The sequence below is a fragment of the Ranitomeya variabilis genome, chromosome 1, assembly GCF_051348905.1.
Source record: "Ranitomeya variabilis isolate aRanVar5 chromosome 1, aRanVar5.hap1, whole genome shotgun sequence".
Taxonomy (NCBI): Eukaryota; Metazoa; Chordata; class Amphibia; order Anura; family Dendrobatidae; genus Ranitomeya; species Ranitomeya variabilis.
This window is the reverse complement of record NC_135232.1, coordinates 1,095,506,177-1,095,528,513: the sequence shown is the minus strand read 5'-3', so window position 1 is coordinate 1,095,528,513 and position 22,337 is coordinate 1,095,506,177. Positions and strand designations below refer to the sequence as shown.

Here is a 22,337-nt window from a genome sequence, read left to right as displayed (position 1 = left end):
GCTGCAATGACAACCCATTGATGCACTGTTATCACGTTGTGTGCAAAGGGGCAATGTGCACCCAGAGCAAACTCAGTGATTGAGAACAGCAATTAAGGGGTTAACGGCAGCTCTGATTGTTCTGTTAGAAATAGATGCCGGCTGTGTGGCACAGTTGGCATCTGCCCTCTGTGGAGTGGGCTCAACTCCTGATCCCACTCCATGGACCTCAACTCACTTCAGGACAGATATATTCATCATTCAGCATTAAGGAGTTAAAATGCAATTCACACTTAAATCATCTTGGCTAACTATTTAGCATATGATTAGTTATGCATATTCTTGTCATGTCACTACATTGTTACTGTTTTGCTCCTAAAAATCTAAATGTTATTGTTTATTATTTTGTTAGTATTTTGTAAATCCACCTTTGGCTTTCAACACTGCCCGAATCCTTCTGGTCATGTTCTTCATGAGATTCAAACATGTCTCCACCAATATCTAAACCCAGGTCTTTTCTACTCGTTCCCAAAGTTGGTGCATACTGGTCGACTCACTTGAGTAAGTATGCAGATCTTTCTTTAACTCTACCCGCAAGTGTTCAATTAGGTTAAGGTCTGTGGACTGTGTAAGCCAATCCAACACCTCTACTTCATTGTCACTGAACCATGTATTCGCCAATCTTGATGTATGCGTCTGGTCGTTGTCTTGCTGGAACACTGTCATCTTTTTCATACACATAGTACTTGAGTGTACTAAGTAATTTGTCTTGTAGGATACTCACATATACTTCAGCATTGAGATCATTTTCGATCCTGGTGAAGTATTGAACGCCTTTAGCTGTGAAACAATGCTATATCATCAGGCTTCCTCCACCGAACTTGACATTTACTTCAATCTCTCAATCCGTTAGCCCCTTTTCCCCTTGTTTCTTCCCTTCCCATTTGCACACATCAGAGCCCAGTTTATCAACTTTCATCTCATCTCTCCAAATCACCCACTTCTAATCTTCTACTGTTAACTTTTCGTAGTTTTTGGGAAATTCAACGCTTCTTATGATGATACTGAAGTTGAGGTTTCTTCACCTTTTTTTCGAGCCACCATTCCAGACCTGTGTAACATGTGCTGCATTGTGCTTGCATGGGCATCTGTGATCTCACTATTATAAAGCATACGAGCCATCTCCACTTCCATGTTTGTCGCACAAGGACCGATAGACCTTGGGATGAGCCAACTTGACTCCAATATTTTGCCTGGATGTCCACCCTTTGGCTTCTGAATAGAGGGATGGACTTATTTTTCGTTTTCTTCCAAATGTCATGATGCTCACATGATGCAGTTTGGCAATTTTCTTGGCCAAGAGACTGCTATCGATGCACTGGATGATGCCATTTCTCTTTTCTCGGGAAATCTTCATGGCAGTTCCTCAATTCAAACCAGTGACCTTTTGCTTGGGAATCAACCTAATAACACACTGAGCCATTAGGGAATGTGAGAACAGGTTTATTTTTCCACAACCAGGAGCAAAACCGTAACAATGCAGTGACAAGAATCTGCATAACTAATCATATGCTAAATAGTTCTATGAGATAGCCAAGATGATTATCTATAAAATGATTGTAGTCTCATGTTCAAAGTGGTAGTGGATCATGAGATATGGAGCCTGAAAGTCAAAATTTAATAATTTGTTACCCTTTTCTTCATCGTTGGATATATTATATAGATTAAACATCGGACAGGTCAGTGACACAGTTTTGGTCTAATCCAGTACCAAGGAAATAGCCAAAGCTTCATGTCTTATCTTATCTGAGTGTTGCATCAAGGCAACGTGCAGGACAGCAGAGAATAATTATATTTCCACGATTTATTAGTAACATGAAAACATGATCTACTTTAATTAGAAATATGTAAATTTGACCCACAATTTACCATGAAGCTTAATTCTATTCGTCATGGTTAAATATATGCTGACCTGAAATATTATGTTCCGAGAAAACACATAAACGTAAATACCACATGTCAGATTAGAAAATCAAAGCCAAGCGGCCCAACAATTAGAACTTCTGCTCTTTAATTAGTGATGCCTTCTGTAGTTTATTAGATGAAAACGTTACTAAATTCCAAGAAATTCAGCTTGTTGTAAATATATGAAATAATTATTGCTAAAAATTAATTTATGCTGTTTATGTTGCTCTCTTCAAACATGTAATTACTCGCACACCAAAGAAACCCAAACATTCCCTTAGCATTGACCTCAGGTAGTACAGCCTAACTCCATACCCTGGATCCCAAAAAAGACTGTGTACCCAAACCGCTCCACCACAATTTAAACATGAGGGAATATCTTTTACATCTCCTGGCCCAACACAGTTGATGCTAAGATATGAACCCAGTACACGTAGGCTAATTTCTCATATCAAGGTTTCTCATATCGATGAGTAATCCACCTTAGGTGCAAAAAAATGGGTGTCCGCAACTCCATTCACATGTAGTAAAAAATCTAGGTTGAATTGCTGATGTCTAAACTTATCCATTTGGTGCCCCTCACCTTAGATGGTTTGACCAACAGCTATTGCTCCTGACTTTTCTCTATACAGGCCAAACCAGGTTTTCTCAATAGGGAAAGAAGAATAAACTACAGGAAGACCCCTCTGGTGGTGGCTCAACTTCCACAGAAGCAAAAGAATCTATTGTTAAAATTTGACGTTCCCCATGCTTCTTTTCCTTAGATATCAGTCATACATACACATGAAATAGTTGGCCGGTCACGCAAAAATCAGTGGGCTTGGCTGACATTAATCTAATGTCTATGGTGGCCTTAAAGTGTAACCGTTGTTTTAATTTGTATCATTTCATAAATCAATAGTACACGTGAAGATAAGGCACTGTGCAGGGGCTGACTGGCCCAGGTGGCAAAGAGGCAAATGCCCCCCGGGCCACTCCCCCAGCAGCTGTTCAGGGCCGGATGCCTGGTGGTGGCTACAGCCACACAGCAAATTGTGTGCAGCCATGTCCGCTGTACTGTGATGCGGTCGGCAGCAGACACAGCCGTATCACAGTTAGCGCACACGTCTGCACTGGGGCCGGGACCTATGCTTGGCTGTCACCTTGATGGCTGCACAGCTTCTGCTCCCTTCATGTTCTCTATACTTCCAGGTTAGGTGTCGAACATGCGCGATGGCATCATCACACACGCGCCGACATGTCCTGAAAGCTAGAAGCAGAGAGGTGCTGCAGGGGAGCGACTGGTGAGGTAAGTATGAAAAACTTTTTTGTTTTCTTTATAAAATAAATTTAATGGTGGGTAACTGCAAGTGATTAAGTGGGGGGGGTGTAAGGAGACTGCACATAATGGAGTGAGGGGGTAAGTGGGGCTGCACATGATGAAGGGGGAATGGGGCTGTACATGATGAAGGGGGAGTGGGGCTGTACATGATGAAGGGGGAGTGGGGCTGCACATGATGAAGGGGGAGTGGGGCTGGACATGATGGAGTTTAGTGGATAAAGGAGACTGCACATGATGAAGTGGGGAGAGTGGGGCTGTACATGGTGGAATGGGGCCACACATGATGATGTGGGGGTAAGGGGGATTGCGCATGATGAAGGGAGAGTGGGGCTGCACATGAAGTGGGGGTAAGGGGGACTGCACATGATGAAGTGGGAGGGAGTAAGGGGGACTGCACATGATGAAGTGGGAGGGAGTAAGGGGGACTGCATATGATGAATTGGGGGTTAAGGGGGACTGCACATGAAGTGGGGGGTAAGGGTGACTGCACATGATGAAGTGGGTGGGTAATGGTGACTGGTGGAATGGGGCCACACATGATGATGTGGGGGTAAGGGGGATTGCGCATGATGAAGGGAGAGTGGGGCTGCACATGAAGTGGGGGGTAAGGGGGACTGCACATGATGAAGTGGGGGGTAAGGTGAACTACACATGAAGTGGGGGTAATGGGGACTGCACATGATAAAGTGAGGGGTAAGATGGACTGCACATGAAGTGGGGGGTAAGGGTGACTGCACATGATGAAGTGGGTGGGTAATGGGGACTGCACATGATGAAGTGGGGGGAAGGGGACTGCAAGACTGCACATAATGAAGTGTGCCTGAGGTGGGACTGCTCATGATTAAATGGAAGGGGGATAGGGGGCTGCAAATGATGAAGGGGCACTGCAGGTGAAGCGAGGGGGTGATAGGGGACTGCAATGAATGAAGTAAGGGGGCTTGAAATTAAAGTGGGGGGACTGCAAATGATGAATTCAGTATGAGGGACAGGGGACAGCAATTTAATTGAATTGTGATATTAATTAATTTAAATTAATGTCCCCATTAATTTAATTAATGTGATATTGTTTGAATATCACATTACTTTCTGTGTGTGTCAAAACTTTTGTCTTGCCAAAATCTGACCATTCTGTGTCCATTAACTGATCAATATTTCTGCATTGATGACAATTTATTTTCTTAACCTAAAAAATATTTCGGAGGGTTTCAGCTTTCAAAAGAATAATTTATACAACCAATGGATGAATTTAACGTCAGGTTATAAGCTTTTATTTACATAACATGGAAAAGCGACATAACTCCTGTCAGGGAGTGTATGGTGGCATCATTGGTCTTTGTATAGAGTGTAGTTTCATGTAGAGGTAATGGTGATATTATAATATGTATTCACTGTGTAGTGGCGATAGTACTAGGCACTGTGTAGCCGTATTGTTGTATGTATGTAAGTATGCTCCGTTATGGCACCATATCTGAGCAGTAAGCTTGGTTCTGGTACTGTATCAATGTAGTAATCTAGATTATGGTACCGTATGTATGTCGTAATCTCGGTTCTGCTCCAGTTTCTATGTAGCAGGCTTGGTTCCATGTAGTAGACTTATTAAGCTCGGTTCTGCTCCCATATCTCTATAGTAAGCTCTGTTCTGCTCCCATTTCTCTGTAGTAAGCTCGGTTCTGCTCCCATATCTCTGTAGTAAGCTCTGTTCTGCTCACATATCTCTGTAGTAAGCTCGGTTCTGCTCCCATATCTCTGTAGTAAGCTCTGTTCTGCTCACATATCTCTGTAGTAAGCTCTGCTCTGCTCCCGTATCTCTGGAGTAAGCTCGGTTCTGCTCCCAGATCTCTGCAGTAAGCTCGGTTCTGCTCCCATATCTCTGCAGTAAGCTCGGTTCTGCTCCCATATCTCTATATTAAGCTCTGTTCTGTTCCCTTATCTCTGTAGTAAGCTTGATTCTGCTCCCATATCTCTGGAGTAAGCTCGGTTCTGCTCCCATATCTCTGTAGTAAGCTCTGTTCTGCTCACATATCTCTGTAGTAAGCTCCGTTCTGTTCCCATATCTCTGGAGTAAGCTCAATTCTGCTACCATATCTCTGGAGTAAGCTTGGTTCTGCTACCATATCTATGCAGCAAGCTCCGTTCTGTTCCCATATCTGTGTACCAGCCTGTTTTTAAAGCCGATTATCTCTGCTACTTTAATGCAGTGGCCAGATATAAGCAGGGAAAAGGAGGGCCACCGCCTTGTGATTGCCCCCCAGGCTGAAAAGTGCCAGCCAGCCCCTGGCACTGTGATATATCTTATCAGAGACATCCGCTTCTTTCTCCTCCTGGACTCATCATTCACTCACAAAAGTATCAATTCACAGGTAAAATCTGTATTCAGTGACTACAGGCTTTCTTATTACTGAGACAGGAGCTGACAGTTGGTGCTCATAAAGTTCTATGGAGAGGGGAAGAGCTAGAGACAGATGCAGACATTATGCTGCAAGTTCTTCTGAAAGGACAGGTACAGTTCTCCTTTATGAGCACTAACTGTCATCTCCTATCTCAGTAATGGGAAAGCTTGTAGTCACTGAATACAAATTTTACTTGTGAATTGTAACTGTGGTTTCAGGAGAACTTGCAACAGAATGTCTAGCTCCTCCCCTCTCCATAGAATTTTAAAAGCACCAACTGTCTTCTTCTTTCTCAGTACTGGTGGAATCTGTCTTCACTGAATACAAATTTTACTCCTGAATTCAGAAAGAAAGGTCGGTCTAGGAGGAGAAAGAAGCAGATTGCTCTGATGAGATATATTACAAAGTTGCTTATTTTCACTTATACTAGTGACTTATGAAATGAAAAATAAAACGACGGATCCTCTTTTACGCTATTTACTTATTTTTTCTCAAAGACTAACAGGTTGAAGTCTATAGAGTGGACCACTAAATGCTGAATTGGCCATTTACCAGTAGGGACCACATGTAACATACATAGTAGTTAGTAGTTATTAAGGTTGAAGGAAGACTTTAAGTCCATCTAGTTCAACCCATAGCCTAACCTAACATGCCCTAACATGTTGATCCAGAGGAAGGCAAAAAAAAAACGTGGCAAAGAGTAAGCGCCACATTGGGGAAAAAAAGTCCTTCCCGACTTCACATACGGCAATCAGACTAGTTCCCTGGATCAACGTCCTATCAAGGAATCTAGTATATATACCCTGTAACAGTATACTTTTCAAGAAAGGCATCCAGTCCCCTCTTAAATTTTAGTAATGAATCACTCATTGCAACATCATACGGCAGAGAGTTCCATAGTCTCACTGCTCATACATCCCTGCCGATTATTACTGCTGCCTCAAGTCTACTGTTTCACTGCACATTTGAGTATTGACTGTATATGTGTGTTGTACTGTATTTACCTCCTATACCCCAAAACTGCGGCAACTATTGGGTAAGCGGCCCTGGTACATTTTCTTTTCAAAGTCCGGGGGCTTCAACCTATACTCCTGAGCCATCCATCTACCATGTAGGTTTTTGGGACCCTGTAGACACCAGGTGCAACTGCTACTTCTGCACAACCCCAGGGACATTATTTGACGGGTAGACAATCTTTACCTTCTCCTAAACTGTACCGTATCCGCACATCCCAGGCATTCATAATTTCTTTATTGTCGAAACCCAACATTACAGCTTGTGAGAAACATATGATGGCCATAGTGTGGTTCACACCCTCATACGAGAGCCCAGCGTCCAAGCCACAGATGTCCTCCAATGTGACGCTGCTCTTCTCTTTATGTCCCTTTGTCCGGTCTGATTTGTCTTTATACACCAACATCAGCAAGCAATCTGAAATATGAAGGATAGAAGTCATCAGTATAGAACAATCTACAATATATCTGCCCCGACATGAAATATGGTAAGCCTTTTAATGAAGTGTTACTTCTCCCACCACGTCTTTATTATTTCCATGCAGCTATGTAAAGGAAATTGTCTTCACACATTCTATGATAAGGTATGAATTTCACGTCATGATAATTGTGTTAACTTCATTATTTTTGGCCATTGCTTATTATAAACACGTTCATAATCCTCAAACCCAAAGTAAAGATAGCATGGACATTCAGTTGTGTAGTATAGTAATCTACAGAATTGAATCCCAGTCCTAGTGGCGTTGAGTTTGATGAAAATCAAGTGGACTCTAGAGCTTCATCAGCCACCAAGACCCACTTGTCCCATTATCCATGAAAGTCTCATTGGTCTTCATTGCACAGTTGATGGCAAATTGTTGGGAACATTTCCAAAGGATCCTCCAGGGACCTTCTCTTATCTAAGAAATGTTTGCTTCTGTGATCTCTGGTCATACATGAGACTACCAGTGGTCTCCTCATGTAGGAGCTCCCCACATCAAATTTTATTTTTGGGACATCGGGAAAAATATCAATTGACAACCTTGCGCAAGGATCATGTTATAAATGTTTATCGAAGGTCAGAGTAATTCTCTAAGAAAGAATCAAGCATTTTACAAGTTGGCCGACTCAAATACTAGTCATGTTTTTCCACACATTTCCAATACCTAAGTTGACATTATAGTTATTAATCCATACTCCACCCTTCCACCAGCCTAGATATCACTATGCAAACTTTAAGGCTTCCCATTCATTTTTAAAGATTACAGAGCATAAGGATGCTAATAAACCGAAAAAACAAGATGGACCATCGGACCGTAAGTGATTATGTCCCTGCCTGTGCAGCCAATCAGTAGCCTCCATAGTGAGATCAGTAGTGATCAGGCATCCTAGAGCAGGGGATGGTGAGAAATCTCAAAACTACATTAAGATTAAAAATTGAGCAGAAACCCCATCTAAGTTGACCATACACATATGATTAGGACAGACAGTTGATGGCCAATCACTCGTACGTCAGCTCTTTTTTTTATAAGGATAGGACCATCAACATGCTATGCTAAACTGATCAAAGATCAAAGACATATTTAAAAAAAAAGGCATGCATGTCAAAAAAGTGTCAAATGACCTGTCATGATAGAACAATAATACAACAATAGAACAACACAAAAAAAAGACAGCTGACAGCACTTTAATGTAGGGACGCACGCTCCAAATCCAATGAACCCGACTGGAAGATACAGCAGTCAAGAAGCAAAAAGGAACAGGGTCCAATCCAGGTGAAAAGTAGAAGAAAAATATTTATTCCACCATGATACAATGTTTCAACCAGTGTTGGTCTTTATCAAGTATAAAGATCAACACTGGTCGAAACGTTGTATCATGGCATAATAAAGATTTTTTTTCTACTTTTCACCAGGATTGGACGCTGTTCCTTTTTGATTCTTGACTGTCATGAAATAGAAGTCTAGTTTCACTGTCCATTATTCATGGTTGCCAATTTGAACCGTTTTCGCAGACCAGCCATAAGTCATAGGAGAATTGTGTACAGATTTGGTGTCAGGCTTTAGTGCTTGTTGTTTCTGGTACGTGTGCATCGTGACACGGTATTCCTTCCCAAGCAAAGCAAGTCGAGCATGCATTCCTCCATATCTGATTTCAAGGGCCCCATATCAGTTCTCTATGTACATCGGGCACTGTTCTCCTACTGCATGGACACTATTTGTGTCACCCGTCGGGACAAACAACCCACGGTGTACTGGGGGGTACTGGTAGATTATTAAGGGTGCACCCAGCCACTCTGCATGGATGGTAGACTGTACACTAATCCAGATAGTTTCGTCACTAACCAACTCCATTGTCTATAGACTACACTGTCATAATCTCCTTTAAAGAAGAAGGGTATGAGAAGGCAGCATGAAGCCCAATTGTCTACTCCGAGTCCTCCTTTGCTTGTTTGATTTATTGAGAAACCGATATTTCTGCCAGAAGGTGGCAGTCAATGAATCCAAACTGGTGAAGGCATAAGTGGTAGGATAAGTAAAGGCAGGATGGCCGACTGGCTTTCGTTACCTGTGTAGGTTAGAAGCCTGTGTCCTGAAATTGACAGGTTGTATAACCCAGATTAGTATTATTAGCACCGGTAAGAAATGATATGATCTTGCCTAATAGGGTTTCTCTTTACATGCTCCAGTTGTTAGAGCACGGTGAGATTCCTTGTTTTCTCACCTAAAAGATGGCGGAAGACTGAGATATTCATTGAAAATATAACCATGTATGCCACTTTTTCATAGGTCATTTCTGCCTTCCTTTGAATTAATTTCATCAAACACACAGTAACCTAGGGGACATCTCCACATTCCCCCTACAGGAGCTTTTCTGACCTCCCATTATATATTCACAAACAATAAAATGGAGTCGGTGGCTCTACCACTGTAACAGCTCCCAATCTTTTGGCACATCTTTTTATAAGATTTTAGAGGTGTCTGTAAAATATTTAGAATTGAGATTCCTCAGTGGTTGATACCTTTTAATGGCTAACTGAAAAGATGGTGTCTGTAAGGTTTTTTACGGATTCATCCCTAAAAGAATTTGTCAGGTCAGACACTGATGTTGATGGAGAGGCCAGGCTCATAATCTTCTTTCTAGTTTTTAGATGGGGCTGAGATCTGGTCTCCGTGCAGCCTCTCATGCTCTTCCACCCAATTTCCCTAACCATGTCTTTATGGACCTTGTGCACTGGGCACAGTCATGAGGAACAAAAAAGGACTTTCCAAAAACTGTTCCCACAAAGCTGGAAGCTACAATTGCCCCAAATGTCTTGGTATATGTTGCAGCATATTATACTGTGTTATACAGTTAGGTCCATATATATTTGGACAGAGACAACATTTTTCTAATTTTGGTTATAGACATTACCACAATGAATTTTAAACAAAACAATTCAGATGCAGTTGAAGTTCATACTTTCAGCTTTCATTTGAGGGTATCCACATTAAAATTGGATGAAGGGTTTAGGAGTTTCAGCTCCTTAACATGTGCCACCCTGTTTTTAAAGGGACCAAAAGTAATTGGACAGATTCAGTAATTTTAAATAAAATGTTCATTTTTAGTACTTGGTTGAAAACCCTTTGTTGGCAATGACTGCCTGAAGTCTTGAAATCATGGACATCACCAGACGCTGTGTTTTTCCTCCTTTTTAATGCTCTGCCAGGCCTTCACTGCGGTGGTTTTCAGTTGCTGTTTTTTGTGGGCCTTTCTGTCTGAAGTTTATTCTTTAACAAGTGAAATGCATGCTCAATTGGGTTAAGATCATGTGACTGACTTGGCCATTCAAGAATATTCCACTTCTTTACTTTAATAAACTCCTGGTTTGTTTTGGCTTTATATTTTGGGTCATTGTCCATCTGTAGTATGAAATCAGTTTTGCTGCATTTGGCTGGATCTGAGCACACAGTGTGTCTCTGAATACCTCAGAATTCATTCGGCTGCTTCTGTCCTGTGTCACATCATCAATAAACACTAGTGACCCAGTGCCACTGGCAGCCATGCATGCCCAAGCCATCACACTGCCTCCACTGTGTTCTACCGATAATGTGGTATGCTTTGGATCATGAGCTGTACCACGCCTTCGCCATACTTTTCTCTTTCCATCATTCTGGTAGAGGTTGATCTTGGTTTCATCTGTCCAAAGAATGTTCTTCCAGAACTGTGCTGGCTTTTTAAGATGTTTTTTAGCAAAGTCCAGTCTAGCCTTTTTATTCTTGATGCTTATGAGTGACTTGCACCGTGCAGTGAACCCCCTGTATTTACTTTCATGCAGTCTTCTCTTTATGATAGATTTGGATATTGATACGCCGACCTCCTGGAGAGTGTTGTTCACTTGGTTGGCTGTTGTGAAGGGGTTTCTCTTCACCATGGAGATTATTCTGCGATCATCCCCCACTGTTGTCTTCCGTGGGCGCCCAGGTCTTTTTGCAGTGATGAGTTCACCAGTGCTTTCTTTCCTTCTCAGGATGTACCAAACTGTAGATTTTGCCACTCCTAATATTGTAGCAATTTCTCGGATGGGTTTTTTCTGTTTTCACAGCTTAAGGATGGCTTGTTTTACCTGCATGGAGAGCGCCTTTGACCCCATGTTTACTTCACAGTAAAACCTTCCAAATGCAAGCACCACACCTCAAATCAACTCCAGGCCTTTTATCTGCTTAGTTGAGAATGACATAATGAAGGGATTGCCCACACCTGTCCATGAAATAGCCTTGGAGTCATTTGTCCAATTACTTTTGGTCCCTTTAAAAACAGGGGGACACATGTTAAGGAGCTGAAACTCCTAAACCCTTTATCCAATTTTAATGTGGATACCCTCAAATGAAAGCTGAAAGTCTGAACTTCAACTGCATCTGTATTGTTTTGTTTAAAATTCATTATGGTAATGTCTATAACCAATATTAGAAAAATGTTGTCTCTGTCCAAATATATATGGACCTAACTGTATGTATGCTGTATCTGTAAATTGGGTTTTTATAAAAAAAATTGCACTCATTTTTACAGGCTGTTTTTTTCCCTGCACATGGGTGTTTGCAGAATGAGATAACCGAGAAACCGTCAATGACCTCATTCTAAAGGGAGTTTGCAACTCTATTATTTGTCCTCTTTTCTCCACTCTGTTGTATTCACTTATGACCACAGCCCACATCAAAGTTGAGCGGAATTTTTCAGCTCCAAAAAAAAGACAGATAAAAGCGTTACAAACTGCCTTCAGTATGAGGTCACTAACGGATTCTCAGTTATCTCATTCTGCAGGCAGCAATGTGCAGAGAAACAAAGAGCTTGTAATCGATGCAAAATTTTTCACAAAAGTCAACCCAAATGCTAAAACAGTGAAGATTTTAGTTATATGCCTCTGCGCTACATGGATATACACTAATATAAGTTGAGAACAAAAATTACTGACCCTCTGACGAAGGAGATTGCTGTATGTCTGAAACGCATAGAAGTACGGCCCCTTTCAAGTCTCTGTACACGAGAAGCAGTGTGACGTCACACGCCGTCTGCTCCCACTCACGGTCCTGGGCAGCTTCGGGTGAGTCATCGGCAGGGACTCCCTTTTACCGTGATTGCTGCCTGGTGTCAGGGACCCCGTTACCGACCTGTCCAGGTCCGGACACGAGTCCCGCACAGCGCAGAACGAGACAGGTAGACGGCATCTGTAGACACAGAACAGCACGGTCGCAGGCGTGCAGGACCTGCATCACGTGATTGCAGGAGGAGCTCCCGGAGCGATCAGCGGAGCACAGAGGATACTACTGGGGGGAACCGGCTGGGGCACTGACAAGCGTGTAAACAGAAGAACAACCGGTTACAAGCGGGTGTCAGGAAACCGAGCGGGTATAACCAGAGCCGAGGGAACAACCGAAAGGGAAGTAAGAAACCAAGCCGGGATCAGAGAACCAGATAATCCACAGACAGAACCTAATCGACAGGCAAGTGCGACGTGGGGGACAGGCCGGGTCAAAACGGGATGCAAGCTCACAAGGCAGGCACAAGGAACAAACACACAAGCGTACAGGGGTCACTTAACTCATCCGAGAGCAGAAGTATAACTGATAAGGATGCAAGCCTCCAGCGGCTATAAAAGGCCCTCCCCTGTCCAATGGGAGGCCACCAGCATTAACCCCCAAGACTCCTGCTCAAATCCTACCATAGGATCATGACACCTGGACTGTTCTACCCACCTCAGCACATGCAGCACAGGTTTCCGTACATGCATTGAGATACACCACGGACCTTTGGTTTCCTTTATGCGCGCGACCACTGTCAGTGTATGTCATAACTATTACTACTGATTGGTCTTTTTGGATTGCAATTGTATCTCTAAACCCCTGTTGGGCTTTTAAAGGGAACCTGTCACCCCGTTTTTTGGAGATGAGCTAAAAAAAGCGTTAAATAGGGGCAGAGCTGGGCGTTACATTAGTGTCTTTGTGTGCCTTTATTACCCACCTATGCTGCTGAAATACCTTTGTAAAGTCGCCGTTTTCTGCTGTCACTCACGCTGGTCTGGTCCTATGGGCGTGGTGACAGCACTGTTTATCCCCCAGATCAGGCTCATCATTCCGTTGGTGGCGTAGTGGTGTGCGCATGTCCAACAGAGAATATCCACTGCCCAGGATATGCAAAAGAGCGCGGTCTTCGCTATTCGCAGTTTACCGGTGGGCGCGGCCATCTTTCTGTGGCCGCGCGTGCGCAGATGGAGTGCTCTGCTGCCCGGGACTTCAGGAAAATGGCTGCCGCGATCTCCATCTGCGCACGCGCGGAATCCCGCGGCCATTTTCCTGAAGCCCCAGGCAGCAGAGCGCTCCATCTGCGCACGCGCGGCCACAGGAAAGATGGCCACGCCCACCGGTAAATGGCTGAATAGCGCAGATCGCGCTCTTTTGCATCTCCTGGGCAGTGGATATTCTCTGTTGGACATGCGCACACCACTATGCCACCAACGGAATGATGAGCCTGATCTGGGGGAGAAACAGCGCTGTCACCACGCCCATAGGACCAGACCAGCGTGAGTGACAGCAGAAAACGGCGACTTTACAAAGGTATTTCAGCAGCATAGGTGGGTAATAAAGGCACACAAAGACACTAATGTAACGCCCAGCTCTGCCCCTATTTAACGCTATTTTTAGCTCATCTTCAAAAAACGGGGTGACAGGTTCCCTTTAAGTCTGACTGTATCGATTAACACAATGTCTATAGGTGGCACACTGAAATAGTGCTCACAATTAAACAGCGTATTGATTACCTAATATCACCAATGCAGACCATCAATTGCTTGTTCTTCCAGAGTCCCCTTTTTGTCATGCAAATTGCTCTTCAGAGAGAAAGAGGACTTGAACTCTATAGCGCCACATGTTGGAAGTAGCGATCCTACAAGTCACAATCAACCCTTTAACGAGTCGTGCAATATAACTTAGGATAAAAGCCAAATCAGTATCTGAATTCACAGACACGGTGTTTCGGGCTGTTGGCCCTCGTCAGTGCGAAGCATGAGAACTGATTTGGCTAGGTGAGAGGCTCTGGACTGGGGTCTAAAGGGGAAAGGCTTCTCCTTATGGAGAGTGACATACCAGCTCTGGCTTGTCAAGGTAAGGAGGCTTATTCAACGTTCAACGTGCAATGCTCTTCTGGGAAATTTAATATGCAAATTGTCTCTCCAGAGAAAAAGAGGACTGTGGCGCTATAGAGTTCATGCCCCCAAAGGTGTCCATATATTTTAAGAAGCAGAGAATTGCACTAATTAGATTAAATGAGTTCTCAAGTTGTCTTTTAAGTAGCTAACAGCAGTACAGTCTTCTTAGTTTCCTTGCTTTCTAGTTTCTAGCAGGGCGAGCTTTCCTCCTCCTTGAGTGACAGATCTGATGAAAAGTAGATCTATAGTATTAGTTGTAGTTTAAGGCCATGTGCACACGTTCAGGATTTTTCGCGTTTTTTTCGCGTTTTTTCGCTATAAAAACGTGATAAAAACGTGAAAAAAACGCTTACATATGCCTCCTATTATTTACAGGGTATTCCGCATTTTTTGTGCAAATGTTGCGATTTTTTCCGCGAAAAAATCGCATCGCGGAAAAAAAAGCAACATGTTCATTAAAAATGCGGAATTGCGGGGATTCCGCACACCTAGGAATGCATTGATCTGCTTACTTCCCGCACAGGGCTGTGCACACCATGCGGGAAGTAAGCAGATTATGTGCGGTTGGTACCCAGGGTGGAGGAGAGGAGACTCTCCTCCACGCACTGGGCACCATATAATTGGTAAAAAGAAAAAGAATTAAAATAAAAAATAGTCCTATACTCACCCTCTGATGGCCCCCGAAGTGTTCCCGCCTCTCCGCTGCATGCTCTCTCTTCGGTTCCTATAGATGGTGTGGTTCAGGACCTGTGATGACGTCACTGTCTTGTGATTGGTCCCGTGACTGCTCATGTGACTCACGCGACCAATCACAAGCCGCGACGTCATCACAGGTCCTGAACCACGCCGCTGAGGAGATCGTCTGGGTGAGTATAACCATTTTTTATTTTTTGTATTATTTTTAAACATTCTATCTTTTACTATAGATGCTGCATAAGCAGCATCTATAGTAACAAGTTGGTCACACTTGTCAAACAATATGTTTGACAAGCGTGACCAAATTGTCAGTCAGTTTTCCAAGCGATGCTACAAATCGCTTGGAAAACTTTAGCATTCTGCAAGCTAATTATGCTTGCAGAATGCTAAAAAAAAAAACGCGAAAAAAAACGGGAAAAAAACGCAAAAAAAAAATGCGGATTTCTTGCAGAAAATTTCCGGTTTTCTTCAGGAAATTTCTGCAAGAAATCCGGACGTGTGCACATACCCTAAAGCTCAGCACAGGTTTTGCTATAATACAATTAGCTATCAGTAGTTGTTCTACAGTCTAAACTGCTATCACTATATTTACTGATAACATGGTATTAGTACAAAGACACAGCTCCAGACAGTGAGAGCAGTGATAAAAGGAGACCTTCTCTGAAAGCTGTGAGGTTGTTTATTGTATTTAAGCTTTATAACTGGAGTTTGGACAGAAGTTGAGCTTGAGGAGGTATAGGGGAAAGTGGTGAGCAGACTGGGATTACACTATAAAAAAAACTCGTTGCAGCAGAATGACATCACATAGAAAAAGCAAATCACTTGCAAATTTGCTTATTTTCATGCTGTCTAATTAAAGCAATGTAAGAACTTGAGAACACGCCTTTAAAACTTAGAAACACTTAAACATGACAGCTCAAAAAGATTGAGGGGTTGCTTACAGAAAACTAGAGGTTCTATTTTTGTTGCATACTCTCCTTCCTGACATGTGGCGAAATAATACTTCACCTGTCTGAGGCTGGTGTATGGAGCAGGCTAAGAAGCTAGACTCATGCCACATCCAAAAGATGCCATCTGTGATACACAGCCAGCATCTTCTTTTAACCATTTATTGCTGCTGTCAATCACTGGCAATGGCATTTTTTTTAAAATCGCTATAGTTGGGCTTCATAAGAGAATGCGATGTTTACTATATTCTGTAATACTTAGTATTATAGTATGTACAGCTCTGGCAAAAATTAAGAGACCACCACATCAAAGCCCTGTCATGGGCAGCCCAATCTCCAGACCTGAACCCCATTGAAAACCTCTGGAATGTAATCAAGAGGATGATGGATAGTCACAAGCCATCAAACAAAGAAGAACTGCTTACATTTTTGCACCAGAAGCCCATGTGAAAGACTGGTGGAAAGCATGCCAAGCTGTGATTAAAAATCATGGTTATTCCACAAAATACTGATTTCTGAACTCTTCCTGAGTTAAAACATTAGTATTGTTGTTTCTAAATGATTATGAACTTGTTTTCTTTGAATTATTTGAGGACTGAAAGCGCTGGGTTTTTATTTAATTTTGACTAATTCTCTTTTCCAGAAAAAATAAAATACAAAATTTATTTATTGGAACTTTGGAGACATGTTGTCAGAAGTTTACAGACTAAAAGAACAATCTACAGGCTACTCAAAAAATATACCTATAAAGAGAAAAATCATACAAACTGAACATTTTGCATTTTAATTTTTGCCAGAGCTGAAATCTCGGGAGGTGAACCAGATCACAGAGAGGAGTGACCCATCACTCAGTTTCAGGAAGCCGGTGGCGGGAGGGTAAAGAGGGTCATAGGCCAAAGAGTTGTAAGTGCAGAGGCAAACCTCCTGTACTTTGCAACTTGCATAAAAAAATTGTTGAAAGATTACTATAAAAAGGAGACACCATCTTATAAAACAAGAGTGGACAAAGGTATGGACATAATCAACATTTCAGGGTCTTTTCATAAATAAGGTTAGTTGGGGGTCTACAAACCTGCTCACAGGTTCACTTTAAATAAATGTATTTTGGGCTAAAAATCTTATCTCCAATTGGGTTTCATTAAAAATTTGCACCGTTTTGCTCTTACAGGTTCTTTATTTTCCTGGACTTTTTGATTTTATTCTACGGTCATAAATCTGCTGAGAGAGGCTCAGAAAAAGACAGGTAAAAAACTTACAAACAAACCCTCTGATCGACATAGCAGCTGACTGACGGATTCTTAGTTAACTCATTCTGCCGCCAACAATAGACAGTGCAACACAGAGGCTTTAGGAGGCAAATGGTGGAAAATTTGTAATAAAACACAATTGTTAAATAGTGTCTCATTAGCATTGCCCCGTATTCTGCCTATGTAACAGTACAAGACTCACGTCTTATTGAAACCTCTGTAGTAAAGTCTCTGAATCTGTCAGCTATTTATTTCAGGAAGATGATAAAATACCGGGAACAATGTCTACCTCGTGTTCAGACCTCCAGAACATGATACCGGCACGGCAGCCCAGGATTTGTAATAATTATTACAGATCAACTCCCTAGAAATAAGGAAAGATGGTTTTCAGGCCGGTTTCTTGAACGGTTTTCAAAAGGGTTGAGTTAATGGGATGCGGCTTCCTAATACAGAGGGTTTAGCGGTAAGACTTGTCACTTGTATTATCAAAGATTGACACATGGAATGTATTCATATCTCCAAGGTAATCACGTAGTAGAAGAAATAGTAGGAAAAAGAGCAAAATGAGTAATAGAATAGTGTTGGGGAAATATATATGTACTGTATATAAAACATAATATAGAAAAACGTATATTTTTTTTCAAAAATAAGCTTATCTATAAAACTTATATATAAAAACATCCCTAAACTGACTTTAGGATCCAAGATGCAGCAGTGTTTGGTCAATTTTTATCATTGATACATTTTTTATTAATTACAAAGCTTCTCCTATCCTTTGCAATGTTAAGTGTTGTGAATTCCGTTCTCGAACTCCCTCCTGTGGTCATGAATGGTACCTGGCCTCTCTTTGCTAAAACCTATTTCATCCTGTGTTTGTGATTTCCTCTTAACTCACAGTCAATACTCGTGGAGTGTGCCTGACTCTGCCTAGACGCCTCTTCACAGCCTAAGAGCTAACTACCCCTAAAAAAAGGAAACAAAGCCTCACTTGCCTCAGAGAAATTTCCCCAAAGGTAAAAGCAGCCCCCCACAAGTATTGACTGTGAGTTAAGAGGAAATCACAAACACAGGATGAAATAGGTTTTAGCAAAGGGAGGCCAGTCTAACTAAACAGATTGAGGATAGAAAAGGGATCTTTGCGGTCAACACAACAAACTACAAAAACCACGCAGAGTGTGCAAAAAAAATACCCGCTCAGACTCACGGTGCGGTGGTGCCACTCTGCACCCCCAGAGCTTCCAGCTAGCCAGGCAGTTTCATGATAGCAAGCTGGACTAGAACTTAGCAAGAAAAACCATATGTAACAGATGTACAAGCAGGAACTTAGCTTATGCTGGAGTAGAGAGGTCCTCAGAAAGATCCAGGCGAGCTCTGAACCAGTACTAGAACATTGACAGCTGGCATGGAGTAACGATTGGAGTGGAGTTAAATAGAGAATCCAGCCTAGCCCTAAACGAGGGCAGCTGGAGAAGGAATCTCAGAACCAGCAGCTTCACTCACAGCCACCAGAGGGAGTCCACGGACAGAACTCACCAAAGTACCATTCATGACCACAGGAGGGAGTTCGAGAACGGAATTCACAACAGTTAAGCATGGATCTATACACTTGTATGGGTGATTTTCATCCATGATCCATGTAAAAAACTGACATATCCATGATTTTTGTAAAGGCACACAGTCGCAAAAAACAAGGACATGTGAACAACCCCATACACTATAATGAGTAAGTGTTCTATACATGAAAATCACAAATAGAAAAACGGACGCCTGAATGAGGCCTAAACAGGGCGAAATGATATCAGCCGCAGAGGATGCGACCGGGACCGCGCTGGAAGAGAGCCTGCTGACACCGGCACCTATTTCAGCTGGATGTGTGTCAAAGGACGCACATTCAGCTGAAGTGTATTGCAATGCAGATACCCACCGGGTTCCTGAACTGTAACAGAAGCCACAGGCCAATCAGAGACTGGCAACTGATGTTGGCGAGCCCGTCACAGGCTGCGCATGGCAGTGACATCATGTGAGGGCCAGTGGCTGGGACGCCGAAGTAAGCTGTCAGCCTCATCTCTGGCTGTGGAAGAGGACGCTGCATGTCCTGGGAGTAGGGAAAAATAAGAAAAATTGTTTACTTTCTTAAATGAATTGGAAAAGAATGGGAAGGGGGCCAGAATGGGCTACATTCTTACATGTTGTTGTCCTGGATGGGGACATTATAATAGGAAGGGGCTGAGGATGAAGGACATTTCTTGCAGGATGCAGCCCAGTATGGGAACATTATTACAGGATTTTGACCAGGATGAGGGGCATTTCTTACAGGATAGGGGTCATGACAGAGGTCATTATTACAAGAAGGGACCCATGATGGTGGACATGCTTATAGGAAGGTGCCGGTATTATTACATTGAGGGGTGAACATATATGTCTTTATAGGATCTAGAACACTGCAATGGCACATACATCTGACCAACATGCATGTGGGTTGGAAAGACCAAATATTGCATTTGGGCGAGTCAGAGTACAGTTACACCACTGGGCCTAAGGGACCAGACACGTCAGCGCCTAATACACACAAGACACTAATTTAAATGAGTAATGGTTAATTATTCATTTCCAGAGACCCCCATAGCACCTCTAGTCACAGTGATACCATAACAATAAGAATGCAAACCACAGTGAAATCTAATGTGGCCATTCGTTAGTTTTTAAAATACAACAACGTACATTTATTACATAGATCTCTTAGATCTGATGAGGCTGGTGTACTTATTAAGAAAATCCATGTCAGTTCAACCTCAAGCTCTAGTAAACCTCCTCAGTGTCCCTCCTCTCTGCTACATTTCCACCCACCTCACCTATCTGACAGCTCCTAAATATCATTCTTACTTCCTGCTGCGGAATCACTGCCCATCTAGCCTGATTGTCAGTCCCTCAGTGTCTCTCTTGTTGCTGCTGAAATCTCACACTGCTCAGTACAAGCTGCAGCTATTAGTCCTATAAGTCCCTCTGGATGGGTGAATACACTGAATGCACTTGGACTCAGGAGTTTCTCTGACTTGTTAGCTGAACTGATTTAATATCAGCGTTATGAAGCTATAGTTTTTCATAAGTACACCATCCTCATCAGGTCTAAGAGATCTTCTCTCCTCAACATTGAAATTACAACACCAAGAAGGAAGAGACATTAAATTATGGAAATCGCAGGATGGATGGACACGTTACTGATCTGTAAATGATGAAAAAATGGAAACAACATTTTCAAAACATCTTGCTTTTTTCAGTATGAAGTATGGGCACCACCTACAGAAATCACCAGGCTTATAGCCTGAGGGTATTAATGGTTGTCTGTGGAAGGTTCTGCCACAATGAATGCATTTGTACAAATCATCATGATCCGCTGCTGGCAGCTCCCTGTGCAATAGCATATTTAGACTACACAGACTACTCACAATAGCATGCAGCATGGCGTTGTCATGTTGAAAAACGGCTTCTGGGATATTTTGCAGAAATGGCCGTACGACTAGTTCTATGATTGATACATTCTGCACTGCAAGTGAAGCAGGACATCACACATTCAAAGTCTAAGGCATCAAACAATGTCTACACAAACCATCAGAAGGCAGTTGCATGACATTGGGCTACGAGCCATATGTCCAGTTACATGTGCTCCATTGACCTCACACCACTACTCTCAAAGGTATTCATGGCGCAGAACAAGGCAACAATGGAGGCTGGAAGGGAGGTCTGTCTTCTTCAGGGATGAGTCCCACTTTTGTGTTGGACGTGATCAAGGCAATGAAGAGGCCATCACGAGGGAATGTCACACCAGTCCTACACCTAGGATTATGGTGTGGGGTGGCATAGTGTACGGTAGCCGGACCCCTCTAGTCTTCATTACAGGTACACTAACAGCTAGCCCATTACATTAATTGGATGGTGGAACCAGTGGTATGGACATTTCTCCAAAGTGTCCAGAAGATATTTTGAAGCATGACAGCATAACTCCGTGTGCTGATAGTGCTACTGTGAGCAGCCTGTGAGACCTAAATGTGCTACTATAGCATGCAGTGTCTCCAGACTTATCTCACAGCAAGCACATGTAAGATGTCATTGTTGAAAGTGCAAAGGAAGCTGCCAGCAGCAGATCTTGATGAGTTTCATGCCCAAGAGCATTCAGCATGGCAGAACATTCCTCAGACAACCATTAACAACCACATTGATAGAAGCCGACACTGTAAGTGTGATGATTTCTGCATGTGACACTCATACTCTATTTGGAATAAATAAATGTTAAATAAATGTTTTCAAAATTTGGTTTCCATTTGATCTTCATTTTCAGATCAGTAACGAGTCTATCCATCCTGTGATTTCCACAGTTCCACCATGATGAGGAGTCTATTTAGTAATGTGTGTAGTCTGTATTGTGAAATCTGGTGACAAATTGATGTTAACACAGTTAACCACAGTTCACCCTTCTTCCATACATTCACAACCAGCAGGGTGGTGCAGTGGATAGAACAGCAGCCTTGCAGCGCTGGGGTCCTGGGTTCAAGCCCCACCAAGGACATCATCTGTAAAGAGTTTGTATGTTCTCTCCGTGTTTGCGTGGGTTTCCTCCCACATTCCAAAGACATACTGATAGGGAATTTAGATTGTGAGCCCCATCGGGGACAGTGATGATGATGTGTGCAAACTGTAAAGCGCTGTGGAATATGTTAGCACTATATAAAAATGAAGATTATTATAATTATTAACCTTTATAGCTAAGGTGCCAACCACAGAGCTCTTACTGGAAGCCACAAACCCATCACTGCCTGGTGCATAGCCCTTATAAGGAACCTGTTACACTGAAAATGCAATATCATCTACTAGTGATCTTTTCTAGAGACGGAAGAGATCAGCAGATTGAAACATAGACTTGTAAGAATCACTCTGTTCATTCTGAGCTGAGGAACTTTTCCTTTGTTTACAGCTCATTGCCCTGGAGACCGACCACCGCTGCTAAACAGCAGTATATGTGCAGTGATTACAAGTGCTTTCTGTAAAGCTGGTAAGGGCTGTTTTGAAGCTGGCCAGGATTGCTGGAGATCATTGTTTTCTCCTAACCCAGCGAGATTCAGTG

General features: G+C 42.6%; 1 protein-coding gene across 2 annotated transcripts in view; it reads right to left on the bottom strand.

The window, feature by feature from the left end:
- DOK7 (docking protein 7) overlaps positions 1-22,337 on the bottom strand; it is a 197,372-nt gene that overhangs the window by 167,663 nt on the left and 7,372 nt on the right. For both annotated transcript variants that reach the window (XM_077280060.1, XM_077280061.1), the window contains exon 3: positions 6,856-7,086. In XM_077280060.1, coding sequence (XP_077136175.1) covers positions 6,856-7,086 — 231 coding nt within the window. The remainder of the gene's footprint in view (positions 1-6,855; positions 7,087-22,337) is intronic.